Here is a 13,245-nt window from a genome sequence, read left to right as displayed (position 1 = left end):
TGTGTATAGACAAGCCCTTACACAATTGAAGCCCTCTGATTGTAATTGTGGCAGTAGATTGCAGCATTTCTAATGATCAACATGAAGCTATCACTTGTATTCAAAGAAGGGGAGTAAAAATAAATCTGATGAGCAATAATTTGGTTTCATGCAGAGCTGTTTTGTTGATACAGAAATAGCTGTCGTTCGATATATTCTAACAGTGGCATGACGCGGAAACCATTCACTCTTCTGAAGAATGTCATTTAGTATAGTTACCACAAGCAGGAATAATGCAGTGTTCTGCCCCACCGCCCCCGCTAAGCATCAGGACCTACAGCAGGATGGGGAGAAGGGAGGTCCTCTTCTCCCTGATTCCCCAAACAAGTGGCATTGGAGTTGCCCACAATATGCTTACTGCTGGGCCATGCTGTTGGAAGGGGTGCCCCATCCAACAGCCTCTTGGGGTGATGAGCTGGTGCCAGCCTTTGGAAAGTCAGCTTCTCATGCCTGGAGGGCATAACTGTGATGTCATCACATATTTCCTATGAGTCGCGCGATAAGGGCAGTGGGCCTCTGTTCTCAGTTTAGCTAAGGTTAACAATTGATGGGGGATCAGGTCTAAAGAAAACCTTTTGGAAACCGGGAATGGGGGAAGGACACTGCTATCTCTTGCTCCCTCTTTCCCAGCATCCCCCTCCAAAAGGTACAAGAGATAGGAAGGTCAAATCACTTCATGTCCTACTCTGAATACTTATGGGAGGGTGCCGTCCACTTCCAGGAAGCAATAAGGAGGTCATCATGCCCCCCAAAAATTCAATTAGAAGATAGAGTTTCTAGCTGGAAGAAGAGAGGGGGTGCCTAGGAGATGAGAAAATGCATTGTTTGGCTTCAAGAAAACTAATAAGACTTGTTCATTAGCAGCATCCTGGGCCCTGTGGAGCCAGGTTTGTATTAACCCACACAAAGCATAAACTGCAGATTGATTTAACTCCAAAAGACAAAAAGCAGTCCAGGGAGCAGTTTCTGATACTCTATAGGTTTTGTAAATGCTCTAATTTATCTAATATAAAATTAGGAAAAAATAGCATTCAACTTAGAATAGTCAACAAGTATATCTTGTCTTGCAGAATCTGGCATCTTAGCCAGATAGCTTTATCTCCATGATCAGTCCAGTTCCAGAAAAGGGTACAATGCACTTACATTTTTTTTCAATTGATCTGCTACTAAGTGTTCTCACACTTTCAGTACAACAGGGAGTAATCTAGGTTTAGGTGCAATGTTGTTAATTTCTGTTGTCACCAAGGGCAAGTTACAGGATACTGTCAATGTAACAGAGATAATGTTTATAGCTCATCCAGAAATGATTTAATGTAATGCAGGGTTTCTCAAATGTTGTTGCAACACTCCCCTTCCTAAGATGAGGAAAAAATAGTCAGGCCTCTCCAGACATTTGTATTGTCAAAATAAAGTGTGAGGTGAAAAAGAGAATTGCTTTTAGATAGCGTTTTCAGAGATGTGGAGAGGGGGCAGCCAGTTGATTTTTCTTTTTGTTCAGCCATTTCCACCCAGTGTTCTTAGCAAACAGAATAGCTCATAGACTGTTCTAGCTGGTGTGTCTGCTGAATTGGAAGTGAGCTTCCCTATGGAGGTTAGGCTCACAGTTTACAGTGATGCCATCAGCATAGCTGCATTGGCTAATGGAAGTGTGGCAGTTAACACCAGCTGAGAATCTGGTCCTTCGAGTTTAAAACTAAACAAATTAATCCACTTTTTACTTTCCTGTATTTAGACATCAATAGCAACCAAATGCTTGATTTACCCATTTATATGACATATTTAGATGATCCTATTTTTCACGGCCAAAACCCTCATTCAGGTCCTCAAATCCTTGTGCCTTGACTGCTACAAGCTCCTCCATTCTGGCTTCCTCCATACAAGTTGGTTGAAATGCTGTCGCTAACATCTTCTTCTTGACTACTTACTCTGACTATGTTGCCGCCCCCTTTGCATCCCTTCACTTGCTCTGCTTGGAAAGGGGTCTTAAAGTGGGAATACATTTGTGCCAAATTTAAGGACCTCTTAGACTGCCAAAGCAGAGTGAAGGGGCCTTAGTATGATTGAGGCTCTGTATCATAATGTATACCCACAACAGGAAAGAGTTATGGCTCTATCTAATTTAAGGATTTACCATATACGGCCCTCATCATTTTAACATGTGAACACCTAACAAAAATAATATCACAGTACAGAAACCCATGATCTCCAAAACCTTGGCAACCCTGGAATTTTCCTTTTTCATTCATTCCTGCTTCTCCTCCTCCTCTCTTCTTTCTTCTTCATTTTCAACTTTGTCATTTCAGGACTTTAAAGTATTTAACTGTACCAATTTAATGTTCTCTTAGTGCAGCTTTTACAATGGACTACTATTACTTGTATGGCACCATTAGTTTACATGCCACTTAAAAAGAAGTAAAATATGCTCAACATAAAATGAAATTGCCACCTTGGAACACTTACAATGTAAAGACATAAACAGGTACAGTGCCGTTAGAAAACTAAGAGTGGCATATAGCTTGAACATTCTTGTTGGTGAGCTACACAACAGAGGTGGATTTTTAGAGGTTATTGAAAGGAGGGTACACAGTTTACAGGAATCTATTTCATTCACAAGGGGTGGCATGAGAAAAGTCTCAAATACAGCAGTAGGAGAAGAAACAAAGGGAGCAGTAAAGAAAGCAGCTCCTTAGGAAATGGAACTGCTTGTATGAGGACATGAGGGTAGAGATATAGGCAAGAGTAGAGCTGTGTAGAGTTGTGGTAGCAAGGACATGTTTTTTCTGCATGCAGGAGAGGGAAAACCATTAGAGGCTAAATGTGACTATTGAAGGTTCAAATCGTGAAATTTCATAGAATTAAATAGTCTATTTCTGATTCTCACAGAAGACAAAGCTCTCAGAAATATTGTTCTGAGGTAGCTAGCCAGTCCGCAGCTATTGTAACACAATGGCAAAGCATGTCACATCTCTGTCAAATAGCGAATCCTCTAGAGGAGAGCAGCTTGCTGAGGATACCAGCCACAGAGTTGCTCCAAGGCGTAGAAGTCTTTTGTTGTGGTGCTGGAAGGCTTTAGGTTGAAATCCTGCTTATAACCCATGCAGTAGCTTGTTACACGAGAGACAGAGAAAGCTGAGCCTAGTGGCATAAACCAATATCTGTACCTGTGGTGATGGTGGTATGGTCTGTAGTGCTACAATATGTTATCTTTGTCAAACTGTCCACTGTTCAGAGAAGTGTTTAATACCTCAGTGCTGTGAACAGCTTAATGAAACATTGTGAGTGTTTTTACAAAGGTTTACTTCACCAAAAATAATTGCATAAAGAAGCAAAATCTAGTATGTTCCTAGGAAAAAAAACAATGTATAGATTAAACAAGGAGACGTGCAGCATTGCCCTAATACCACATCTCATGAATTTTCAGCTGCAACCAGCTACCTTGTATAGTAAAGTACCTTATACAAATATTGCATTTGCAGTGCAAACCCAAGCAATTATGATGAACTCCAATATCTGTCGAACCTATCAGTGGCATTTCTGTGGTGCCCATCACTGTATATTTGAGCACTATTAGGTTAACATATTCCCAAGAAACAATTTTAAAAGATTCTGATCAGAATAAACTGTTGTCAAAAAGTGTTACGTTTTACAGTGTGCACGATTTATCCAAAAGAAGAAACACAATGTTATACTATTTAAGTGGTAGATGTGAATGGTAATGATGATATGTATGTGATGTGCAATTTTTGCAGTACTAGAGAAATCACTCTTCTAGATTGTATTAGACTGATGGCTGGATTGTGCAAACAATTTGGGAAACTGAGTCACTGCTATAGTTAGACTTGGAAGGATTAGATTTTTATTGGTAAATTTTGGCAAACTTTGATTTTCCTGTGCACAAAAACCAACAAAAATATTTCCATCGATAATAATCAAAATCTACAGATAGGCAAAGTAAGAAAATTGCTGCTTGAGAACTTATTACTTTGTATATTTTGATATGTGATGTTGACAATTTAAGTAGATAATGAAAAATATGCTTAAAATAAGCATTGATCTTATCCATCAAAATTTAAAAAAAAAAATTAATTTAAATTCTGCCAATCCCAGCTATAGTGCAGTGTTTGGGTGTTTGGGCTATTCTTTGTGATGCAAAGAAATAGAGGTTACTCTCTCCTAAAATAAAATTAACAATCCATGACATTGAGTACCAGTCTCTAAAAAGGATAATCTCCTATGACCAATATTTGATTTATTTCTGCAGATAGATTACATGCATGTCTAAGTCCCTGCTATAGTAATGTACTGGCCTAGGTTTTATTCTTGTTTTAGGGTATACTGAGACAATGTGCAGCCAGACTCTGGTGTTAATTTAGAGATAAAACTGTTTTAAACAAAATAAAGCCCTTTTGGTACTGATAAAAGAAAACTGCATTGATTGGTTGTATAATACCTTAATAACCAGTTGAGCATGGTGCTGAGCATCCTGAACTTCTATTGATTTTTATTGAAGTAAAGGGGTCACTTCTTAGGAGGTGCTCAGCACTTCACAGGATCATGCCCTTTAATAGCAAAATGTTCAATACATAGCTATACACAGTCCAGGCCAAATCATGCTCAGTTTCCTTATGCATGTGAATTGTCTTATGGGATAATCCATGCGAGTAAGGTGACCAAGATTTTGGCTCCCTCGTGCTCTTCCCTCTCCCCTCCCAAATTTGTAAACAGTTTTAGAAATATCTGTCTGTTTCATTATCATCATAACAGTGATCTCTGAATAGTTGCTCAGTGGAAGCTCCTATTTCATATATACAATTTCCAGAGGGGTAGCCGTGTTAGTCTGTATACAGCAGAAACAATGAGAGTCCTGTAGCACTTTAAAGACTAACAAATTTAATTTCTGCAGGCATAAGCTTTCATGGGCTGCAACCCACTTCTTCAGATGCAAGAAATAGAAATCAGATAGGGGGTATATATCTATATATACATCCAAGGGTAAAGAAGAACAACAATGGGGAGGGTAGGTGTTAGCAAAGTCCATTCAGTTAAGGTAGATGAGGCCTATTCACAACCATTGATTAAAAGATGAGAATTTGTGAACAGTGACAATTACTTCTTGTAATGAGATAACTATTCCAAGTCTCTATTCAGACCCAGTCTGATTGTGTCAAGTTTTTGCATATGAGTTCCAGCTCTGCAGTTTCTTGCTGAAGTCTGTTTTTGAAGTTTTTTTTGTAGAAGTATGGCAACTTTCAAGTCAGCTACAGAGTGTCCTGGGAGATTGAAGTGCTCTCCAACTGGTTTGTCATTATCCATGTTCTTCATGACAATACTCACTTAGGTCTGATTCTGACATCTTTACATTGAGCAGTGCCTATGTTCAATGGGGCTACTTATGTGAGTCAGTAGTTTGAGTATAGTTAGCAAACTGATTCCTTTAAAGGTGACCTGAAAAAGCAAAATGAAAGTTGAGTCAAGATAGGTTTCTGTGCTGAATGTAATCACTATGCAAGTCATGGTAGCAGTTAACACAGAAGTTTGAACTTATCTTTTTTACATTATTTTTGTCCATCTCTGAAATCCCTTGTTTCTTCCTCATTCAAAGAAGATATCCAAAATGGCACCATTCTGTGATATTGCAAATATCAGCTGTATAGGATGAAATGAGACTCGTGAAATTTGAGAATTTGCACTAGTGATGCTGGCAGTGAACTAGGACGTAATAGAGGAATTGTCTGAGGACAAGAAAATTCTAAAAAGGAAAGTTAAAACTTACTTATGTGCTGAACGCCAATCACTTCCTGGTCAGTAGGGGGCATTCCGGACTTAATTGTGTGCTTAATTTCATTTTGGCATTGAAGTTTGCAGTGAAGTCATTACTGTATAATATCATCAGTGTGATGAATTACCTCTCACCTACAGGTGCAAGGATCAACATCAGTACTATAGCTGGTGGAATTTTTTTCCAATAGAAAGTTTTTTCATTGGAATATACCATTTCACTGAAACTTGCCATGGGAATGCATTGATTTTTGACAATATTTCATATAGAATAAAGTATAAAGTGTTTTTATGTTGTCAAAATGCTCCATATCAACATTTTTTTGAATGGAGCATTTAGATATTTCATTTTTATGGATGTTATCATTTTTATGGATGTTATCATTTTTGTGTCCATTTATTCTTTTGCGTAGTGACAGTCCAGTTTGTCCAATGTACATGGCAGAGGGGCATTGCTGGTACATGATGGCATATATTACATTAGTAGATGTGCAGGTGAATGAACTCCTTATGGTGTGGCTGATGTGATTAGAACCTGTGATGGTGTCACTAGAGTTGATGAAAAAATGGTAACATCCGTAAACCAGTCGGAGAGCACTATTCCCAGCTGCTTCTCTACTTATCCATCATTATTTAGCTGATTTTTTTAAAGGAATGATGGCATTCATTTAGAATCTATCATATTTTGAGCCAAATCTTCCTCATTTTTCTCTCTCAAGCAGTCCTACAGTATAATCAATAGAAATGTTAGTATGATGCAGGGAACAAGACTTACCCACAAGTTTTAGTTTTCCATAAGCATGGAGCTTTATTTGTATTTACCACTTTTTTTGCCCAATAGATATCTGATCTAAGGGTTTGATCCTGGTCTCCCTTACACAAGCATAAATCAGGAGTAATTCAACTGAAATCAGTGGAGTTACACCAGTGTAAACAAGGTTTGAGATCAGAATCAGGCTTTACACCTATAAAGTGGCATATTTCCCTAAGAATATAAAATGCATTGTATGTATTGGAAATTCAAGCTTTCTTTTTTTCTATTGGGGCAGTTGTGGTGACTTTTCCATGAACAGCATTTTCTGTGCACTTGTGAATTACATCAGATCCATAGGATTTGGGAAGCAGAGTTGTACAAAATAATTTGCAGTGAGGAACAGAAAAAAAATCAAAGTAGTAATAAGGTTTTCTGCGAAAAAGCGAATGATTTTGCATATCCAAGCTTACATGTTCTGTTGTGTCATTACTATTTTCCATAAAAATTAGACTTTTTCTTTTTGCCTCAAAAAATAGTGGCTGAAACGATCCATTATTTTTACCTATGATGAAATTTGACAAGATATGTGAATTTTCCTAAAGAAAATGTTCAGATATTTGCAATTCTAGTCAGAAATGGAATCTTATTTAATAAACTCAGTGACGGTGAACTGATTGTTAGTGCCCTTCATGAGGTGTGTGCCCTTTTTGTAGGAACTCCAGTTAATTCCTTCTGCAGGGCAGTAACACATTAGACTGGGACGGTGTATTAATTTAAATATCCATTATTGTGCTCGCCCTGATGTCGCCTGCACAGCAACAGTAAAGCGATTAACATTTTTCATTTTAATACAAAATTCATGCTTTTGTATTTTTCTCAAGAGAGCTGTTACTGCTCCGTTTTAAATTGTGCTGATTGATATATTTTAGTGATTCTGAGCTGGCCTCCTGCATCTAACAGTGCTATTTCTCATTCCCATCAGGTATAAGTTTATCTATTCATGGGGCTGAAAAGCGTGTGCAAATCTATCAGAGGAGAAGAGCAGGAAGCCATCCACTATCACAGCGTCTGCCTGTGGTTAGGCATTCTTCACTCCCACAAGTCAGAAGGTCAATAAAAATGGAAGCTTCATCTTCTGGATCTAAGATACCAGTAGTTACTAATGGAAAAACAAAAATCCATCATACAGGTAATAAATACAGCTTGACAACACTTTTCAGTTTGTTTTACAGACTAGCATATGCTATGAATCTTTGTATTCATAATAACAGATCATGCTTGCGTGGAAATCAATAGATTGATCAAAGGGTCAATAGATTGATGTTCATTCTGCCTATTTTTGGTATGCTTGTTCAACCATTGTGGGTAGTATCAGACAAAGCAAGAGTTAGGACAGCTGGGTGATTTATGGAGAGTGGGAAATAACGTGTCATTTAAAAAAAAACCAAAAAACCAAACCCAACAATTACAATATTCCATAGTAATGTCCAAAACACTGCCACTTACAGTGCTTTGGACTATTTTTTATAGAATACTGGTGCATTTTATATTGAATTAACTGAGCTAGATTCAACCCTCTGAATTCTGTCTGCGTCACTATGTAACTCAGTCTGATTTCTTGATTTGATGATGAGAACATATCATAAATCAGAGTGCAGACTAAGGTTTGATTCCTGTACTAGACTGGAAAAATCTCTAGGACTGAAGGCATAAGTTACAATATATATTAACTGTATAGCAAAATTAAACTTCTTTTAAGAGGACAGAATCTTCTAGGCATAAAATCTTAGTAGACATCTTGAATACACTCATTGGTAAGCAAATTTCCAGAGATATTTTTAAAGTATTTTTTTCTTATTACAAAGGAATATAAATGGGGAGGCCATGTTCAAACATACTTTTGCATTGCAAACGAAACTTCAGATTTGAATGAATTTAAGATTAGGTAATGTGGTAGGATTTTTTGGCTTACACAGTACAGGATTCCATCGGACTTTCAGTTTTGCTGCACTTAAAAAGGTCATCACTGCACCATGTAAATAAATGGGATCTGTTGTCTCAATGAGTGGGGATTTATGTGAGAAATGAAGAAGTTCCACATGCAATTCTTTGCATGCTGCATTTACACGATCTTGCAGATTCTTTAGTAAATGCAATACATTTATTATTTTAAAAATTACAGTGGAGTTAAATAAAGAATATGTGTTGTGAGTTGCTATAAAATTTTTTACTTTAATTTTGGATTACCATATTATTCACAACAGGGCAGAGCCAGCACAAGTTATACATATCTTCCTAAACACGTGCTAATTAAACAGTTATAGCAACCCACACCATCACATATCTTGTTTATGCCAGTTACCTTGTCCATTTCTTAGTCCTTTTATTTTTAGATTCTGTTTTTTTCTCCTTTGAAGCAGATTAGTTACTATTGAAACACAGAACTTCATGACGTCCAATTGTAGTATAATATCAACTGATAACATTTTAAAAATATAAACTCCTGTACATCTTTTTAGTGATGTACATTACCTTTATATTCAGTCATGAATGTGGTTTATGTTTTAATACTAAATAATACATACAGAACAAAAGCAACAAATATTGACTCCGATTTAGGAAAATATTCCTAATGGAATGGATTTAAGAATGTGCTCATGTGCTTTCCTGAATTGGAGCCATTTGTAGGTGTCAGAATGATTTTTGGATGATATTTCTCTACAGATTTTAGCTTTCTATAGAATCATGTAGGATTAGTTCATCTCTCTTTTCAGTATATATGTTGATTTTTTTAAAAAGAATTAGCAGCTTATATAGGACGATACAATTGTGGGTCCTGAACACATTTGGTGTTTGAGAGCCTTAAACTTCATTTGAAGTTAACTTCCATTGAAGTCAATGGGCCTATATTAGTCAATTATTTTGTAACTACATCTCTTACCATAGATATTTTAAAATATCATACTTCATTCAATACCGCAGTAAAACAGTGTTGTGATTTAGAATGTCTAGAATGTGATGTAAAATGTGGTTTAGAATGTGATTTAGAATGTGTTTTGAATGTTATGTGATTATACATCAGAAATCAAAATTTGCCTCCCTTTCTAAGTTAAATAACAAAAATCCCACATACATGCAGCTTAATTCTAAGAAACATTGTGCTGGGATATCTTCAGTAATAAATATTTCCTCCTGAGAGAGAAGATTAATTTAAATTTAAAGCATATTTTATAAATTCATATTGAATGACAAATTAACTGTTGATGTCTTTAGTTCTAGAAATAACTACTTAAATACTTGGTTTTTTTTTTTAAACCCATCACCTTATGCAAAGAGAGAGGTCAGAAATAGGGGGAGGGGGTGGAGAATTGAAAAGGTTCTCACTCTTATTAATAATAGAATCATAGACGGTATCAAGGAATAGGACTTTAAACAGTATTTTGTTCTCAGAGCCTTTCCCTGCTATTACAGGACTGTTGCCTGCACTGTATTCTTGAATAATTTCTTAAGTCTAATTTTAAATAGCCCCGGCAGCTGGATTTCTTGCTTCCCTCACAGGTAATATTCACCCAGTCACATAGATCTCACCATTAGGGAAGTTTCTTTATATTCAGCATGAATTTTCTCTTGCTCAACTAGCAAATATTCAGAACATGAAGAGATTCTGATTGAACTGGAAATATAGAATAGGGCTAAAAGAATTTGAAATGGTGGCTCTGACTCTCATTAATCATAGAAATCAGAGCTGAGGAAAAAATCAGAATCTCTTTTATAAAGTGATAGATTAAAAAGGAATTTGGTTTTCTTCCTCTGACAGTGTCCTGCTACTTTTGTCTACACACAAAGATGCTTATCTTTGTCATTTCTCTTCCTGTCCAGAATGGTACCTTTTTGTGATTTATCAATAATTATTTTCACTTATTTATTTTAACTAAGGCTTAAAGTAACCAACGCTGTAATCAGGGCAATGATAGATTTGTAAATGTTGTCCAGAGGCTGCCTTATCAGACAGTACTTGTAGGTTGTTCCATCCCCTCCCTATACACACAATTTTATTTACCATTGGATACTACTGCATCTGCAGTCTGATAGTGTGAGGAATAAGGCCTGCAGCTGGGTCTTGGATCAGCTAGCTAACAGCAGCTGAAACCCCTAATTGGTCAGATCACCTGATTGGCTGAGCAGTATTGCCAGGATTATTCTTAAGCGCAACAGTAGTACTTTTTCATTGGTTGCTCAATGAGGAGCAGCCTTCCTCCTAGGCTCGTTCTAGTCCTGCTGCTCTGCATGGTTCCTAACTCCATCTGTGACCCTTGGTTTAGACTCCTGGATTTTGATTCTGGCCCTGGCCATTAGGTTTGACCACCCACACTCCAATCCATGACAGACACTTATACTATTGCTCTGTGTGTTGCCCACACCACTGAAGTGGCAATATAGCAGTAAGTTTTCTGTGGTATGCCTTGCTTTGTAATAAGCCCTTTCTCCAGTGCAAGGCTGAATAGAGTTACTGCAACCCCTATTAGCCTAGCAGCAATTTTTCAGCTCAGTGTGGCATAAGATTTAAAACACTCCAAGGAAATAAAGAAGCAGTCTTGCTTAGGAGGGTTGCAGTGAATCCACTGTTTTAGTAATTGCCCTTATACCTAAACTCTCCCCAAAAACTTCTTTCATATAATTAAAAATTACATTCCTACCAGCTGAGACGTTCTCTGTACAAAATTTTCTTTCCCTCTGTGTGGCTCACATTCCCTCCGATTCTCACATTCTGCTTCTCTTTGACCACATGTGACTATAAGAGTGGTTATACTGGGTGTGACCAATGGTCCATCTAGCCCAGTATCCAGTCTTCTGACAATGGCCAATGCCAGGTGCTTCAGAGGGAATGAACAGAACAAGTAATCATCAAGTGATCCATCCCCTGTCGCCATGTGGAAACATGATGTGACATTGGGGGCCATTGTTGGGTTCACTGTAAGTTGGCTTTTCTGCTGTTCTCACTCTCTCCACATGTATTAATACAGAGAGACCTGGGCTACACACAAGTTTTACCAGTTTAACTAAAGGAGGGAATTCATGTTGCTCCAGTTTAAATTGGTGCAAAATCACACCTTTAGTTAAACTGGGACCATTTATATGGGTAATCAAACCCAGAGTGTAGTTCAGTACAGACTGAGCACAGAGAGAAAGAGCAAAAGTAGTGGAATAGCCCAGCTACCAAGTACTCTATGCAGACTTAGTCATGACTTCAGATACCACTGCATGGCTTCATGTGAGGTCAAGAAGCAAACTCTGTCTAGAAGAGGAAGCAAAGGCTAAAAAGAGGGTGCCTATCCCCCAGATCATAAGGATCTGAGCATTCATGTTGATCTAAATCTTCATTCCTACACTGGATCTGGGATGGGTTCTGGCAGAACCAAACAACCATCCTTACTCTGAAGTAAAGTACTTCTCAGTCATGGGAAGTGTTGTGTTGTGGTTGGATTTTTAGTCAAAACACATGGGGACACATCCTCAATTGGTATTAATTGACATGACTCCAGATCTGGCCCCAGGGTTCTATTCCCAATATTGCTGTCAGTTTTCTACGAGCTCTTAGGCAAACCATTCTATGCTTTTGTTTTTCCGTATGCAAAATAAGGATAGTAATGCTCATTCATGAAAGGGTTAAAAGGACCCTTGGAGACTTTGCATGAGAGATTGCCAATAGGAAGGGGCTGCGTGGCAGCCAATCAGGGCCCAGGTTGCTGGTATAGAATAGAGCTGCAGAGCAGAGCAAGGGGAGTGACTCCCAGGAGCTCGAAGAGGGAGGACTGTCAGCACCCTGGACAGAGCAGTGGCTGGCTGCTGGGACTCCGCAGAGCTGAATACCCTGAAGCAAGGGTGGAGAAGGTACTGGTGCTGCAGGGAAGTGGCCCAGGGAAATCCACAGAGGAGTTGGGGAAGATGCAGCCAAAGGCTGCCGTACAAATGGTCTCTGGGCCAGGATCCATAGTAGTGGGCGGGCCCGGGTCCCTCCCCCGATCACCATTGGAGTGGTGGCAGGACTGCAGTGGCCATAGTGTGCAGAGGCTAAAACAGACTGCAGAATCCCTTGGAAGGGGGAAGGGGGAACAGATTGTGACTCAGCCAGAGGGCTAAGTCACGAGAAGGAGGGTCCAGAGAGCAGTGTCTGCCTGGCTGAGAACTGATTCCCCAGATAGCCAGCAGGAGGCGCCAAAGTGGGGAGTCAAACGGTGTTACAATTTCCATTACTTAACACTCATTTTCTTTCAAGTGGAATATAGTACCTTTAAAGAATATTGAACATTATTTAAGGCTCTAACATTATGTTAGTCATCAACAGAAGGCTTCTCCTGCCTCTATTGTTAGGTGTTACTAGTTGCAAGTTTTTTGTTTTGTTTTTTTCATGTGTAATGTGAGTCTAAAAAAAAAGAGCAATGCTTAAATAACAGATTATTTGGAGAACTGGAAATCAGATGACTTTAACTTTCTGATTCTTGTTCACTGATTTGCTCTCAATCTCATTAAGTGCCTATCCCTGTATAGAGTGCTTAAATGGAAATGAAGTGGTACATATGCCTTGTGCTGGCCCCCTACACAAATGTGCTGAAGTAAGTTTTGTGGTTTTGTAAAAATGTAAGGTGAAATTCAACTTTGTGCAGAGGATCAAT

At 38.3% G+C, this 13,245-nt stretch overlaps 1 protein-coding gene across 1 annotated transcript in view; it reads left to right on the top strand.

Annotated features, from left to right (window-relative positions):
• The window catches only part of ANO4 (anoctamin 4), a 340,774-nt gene that overhangs the window by 143,932 nt on the left and 183,597 nt on the right, over positions 1-13,245 (top strand). The window contains exon 4 of the mRNA XM_067559089.1: positions 7,554-7,760. Within this exon, the coding sequence (XP_067415190.1) occupies positions 7,554-7,760 (207 nt within the window). The remainder of the gene's footprint in view (positions 1-7,553; positions 7,761-13,245) is intronic.

Source organism: Emydura macquarii, unplaced genomic scaffold, assembly GCF_026122565.2.
Source record: "Emydura macquarii macquarii isolate MOO-44397 ecotype Brisbane River unplaced genomic scaffold, CSIRO-AGI_Emac_v2 contig_2205, whole genome shotgun sequence".
NCBI classification, from domain to species: domain Eukaryota; kingdom Metazoa; phylum Chordata; order Testudines; family Chelidae; genus Emydura; species Emydura macquarii.
This window is presented reverse-complemented; position numbering and strand designations above follow the sequence as displayed.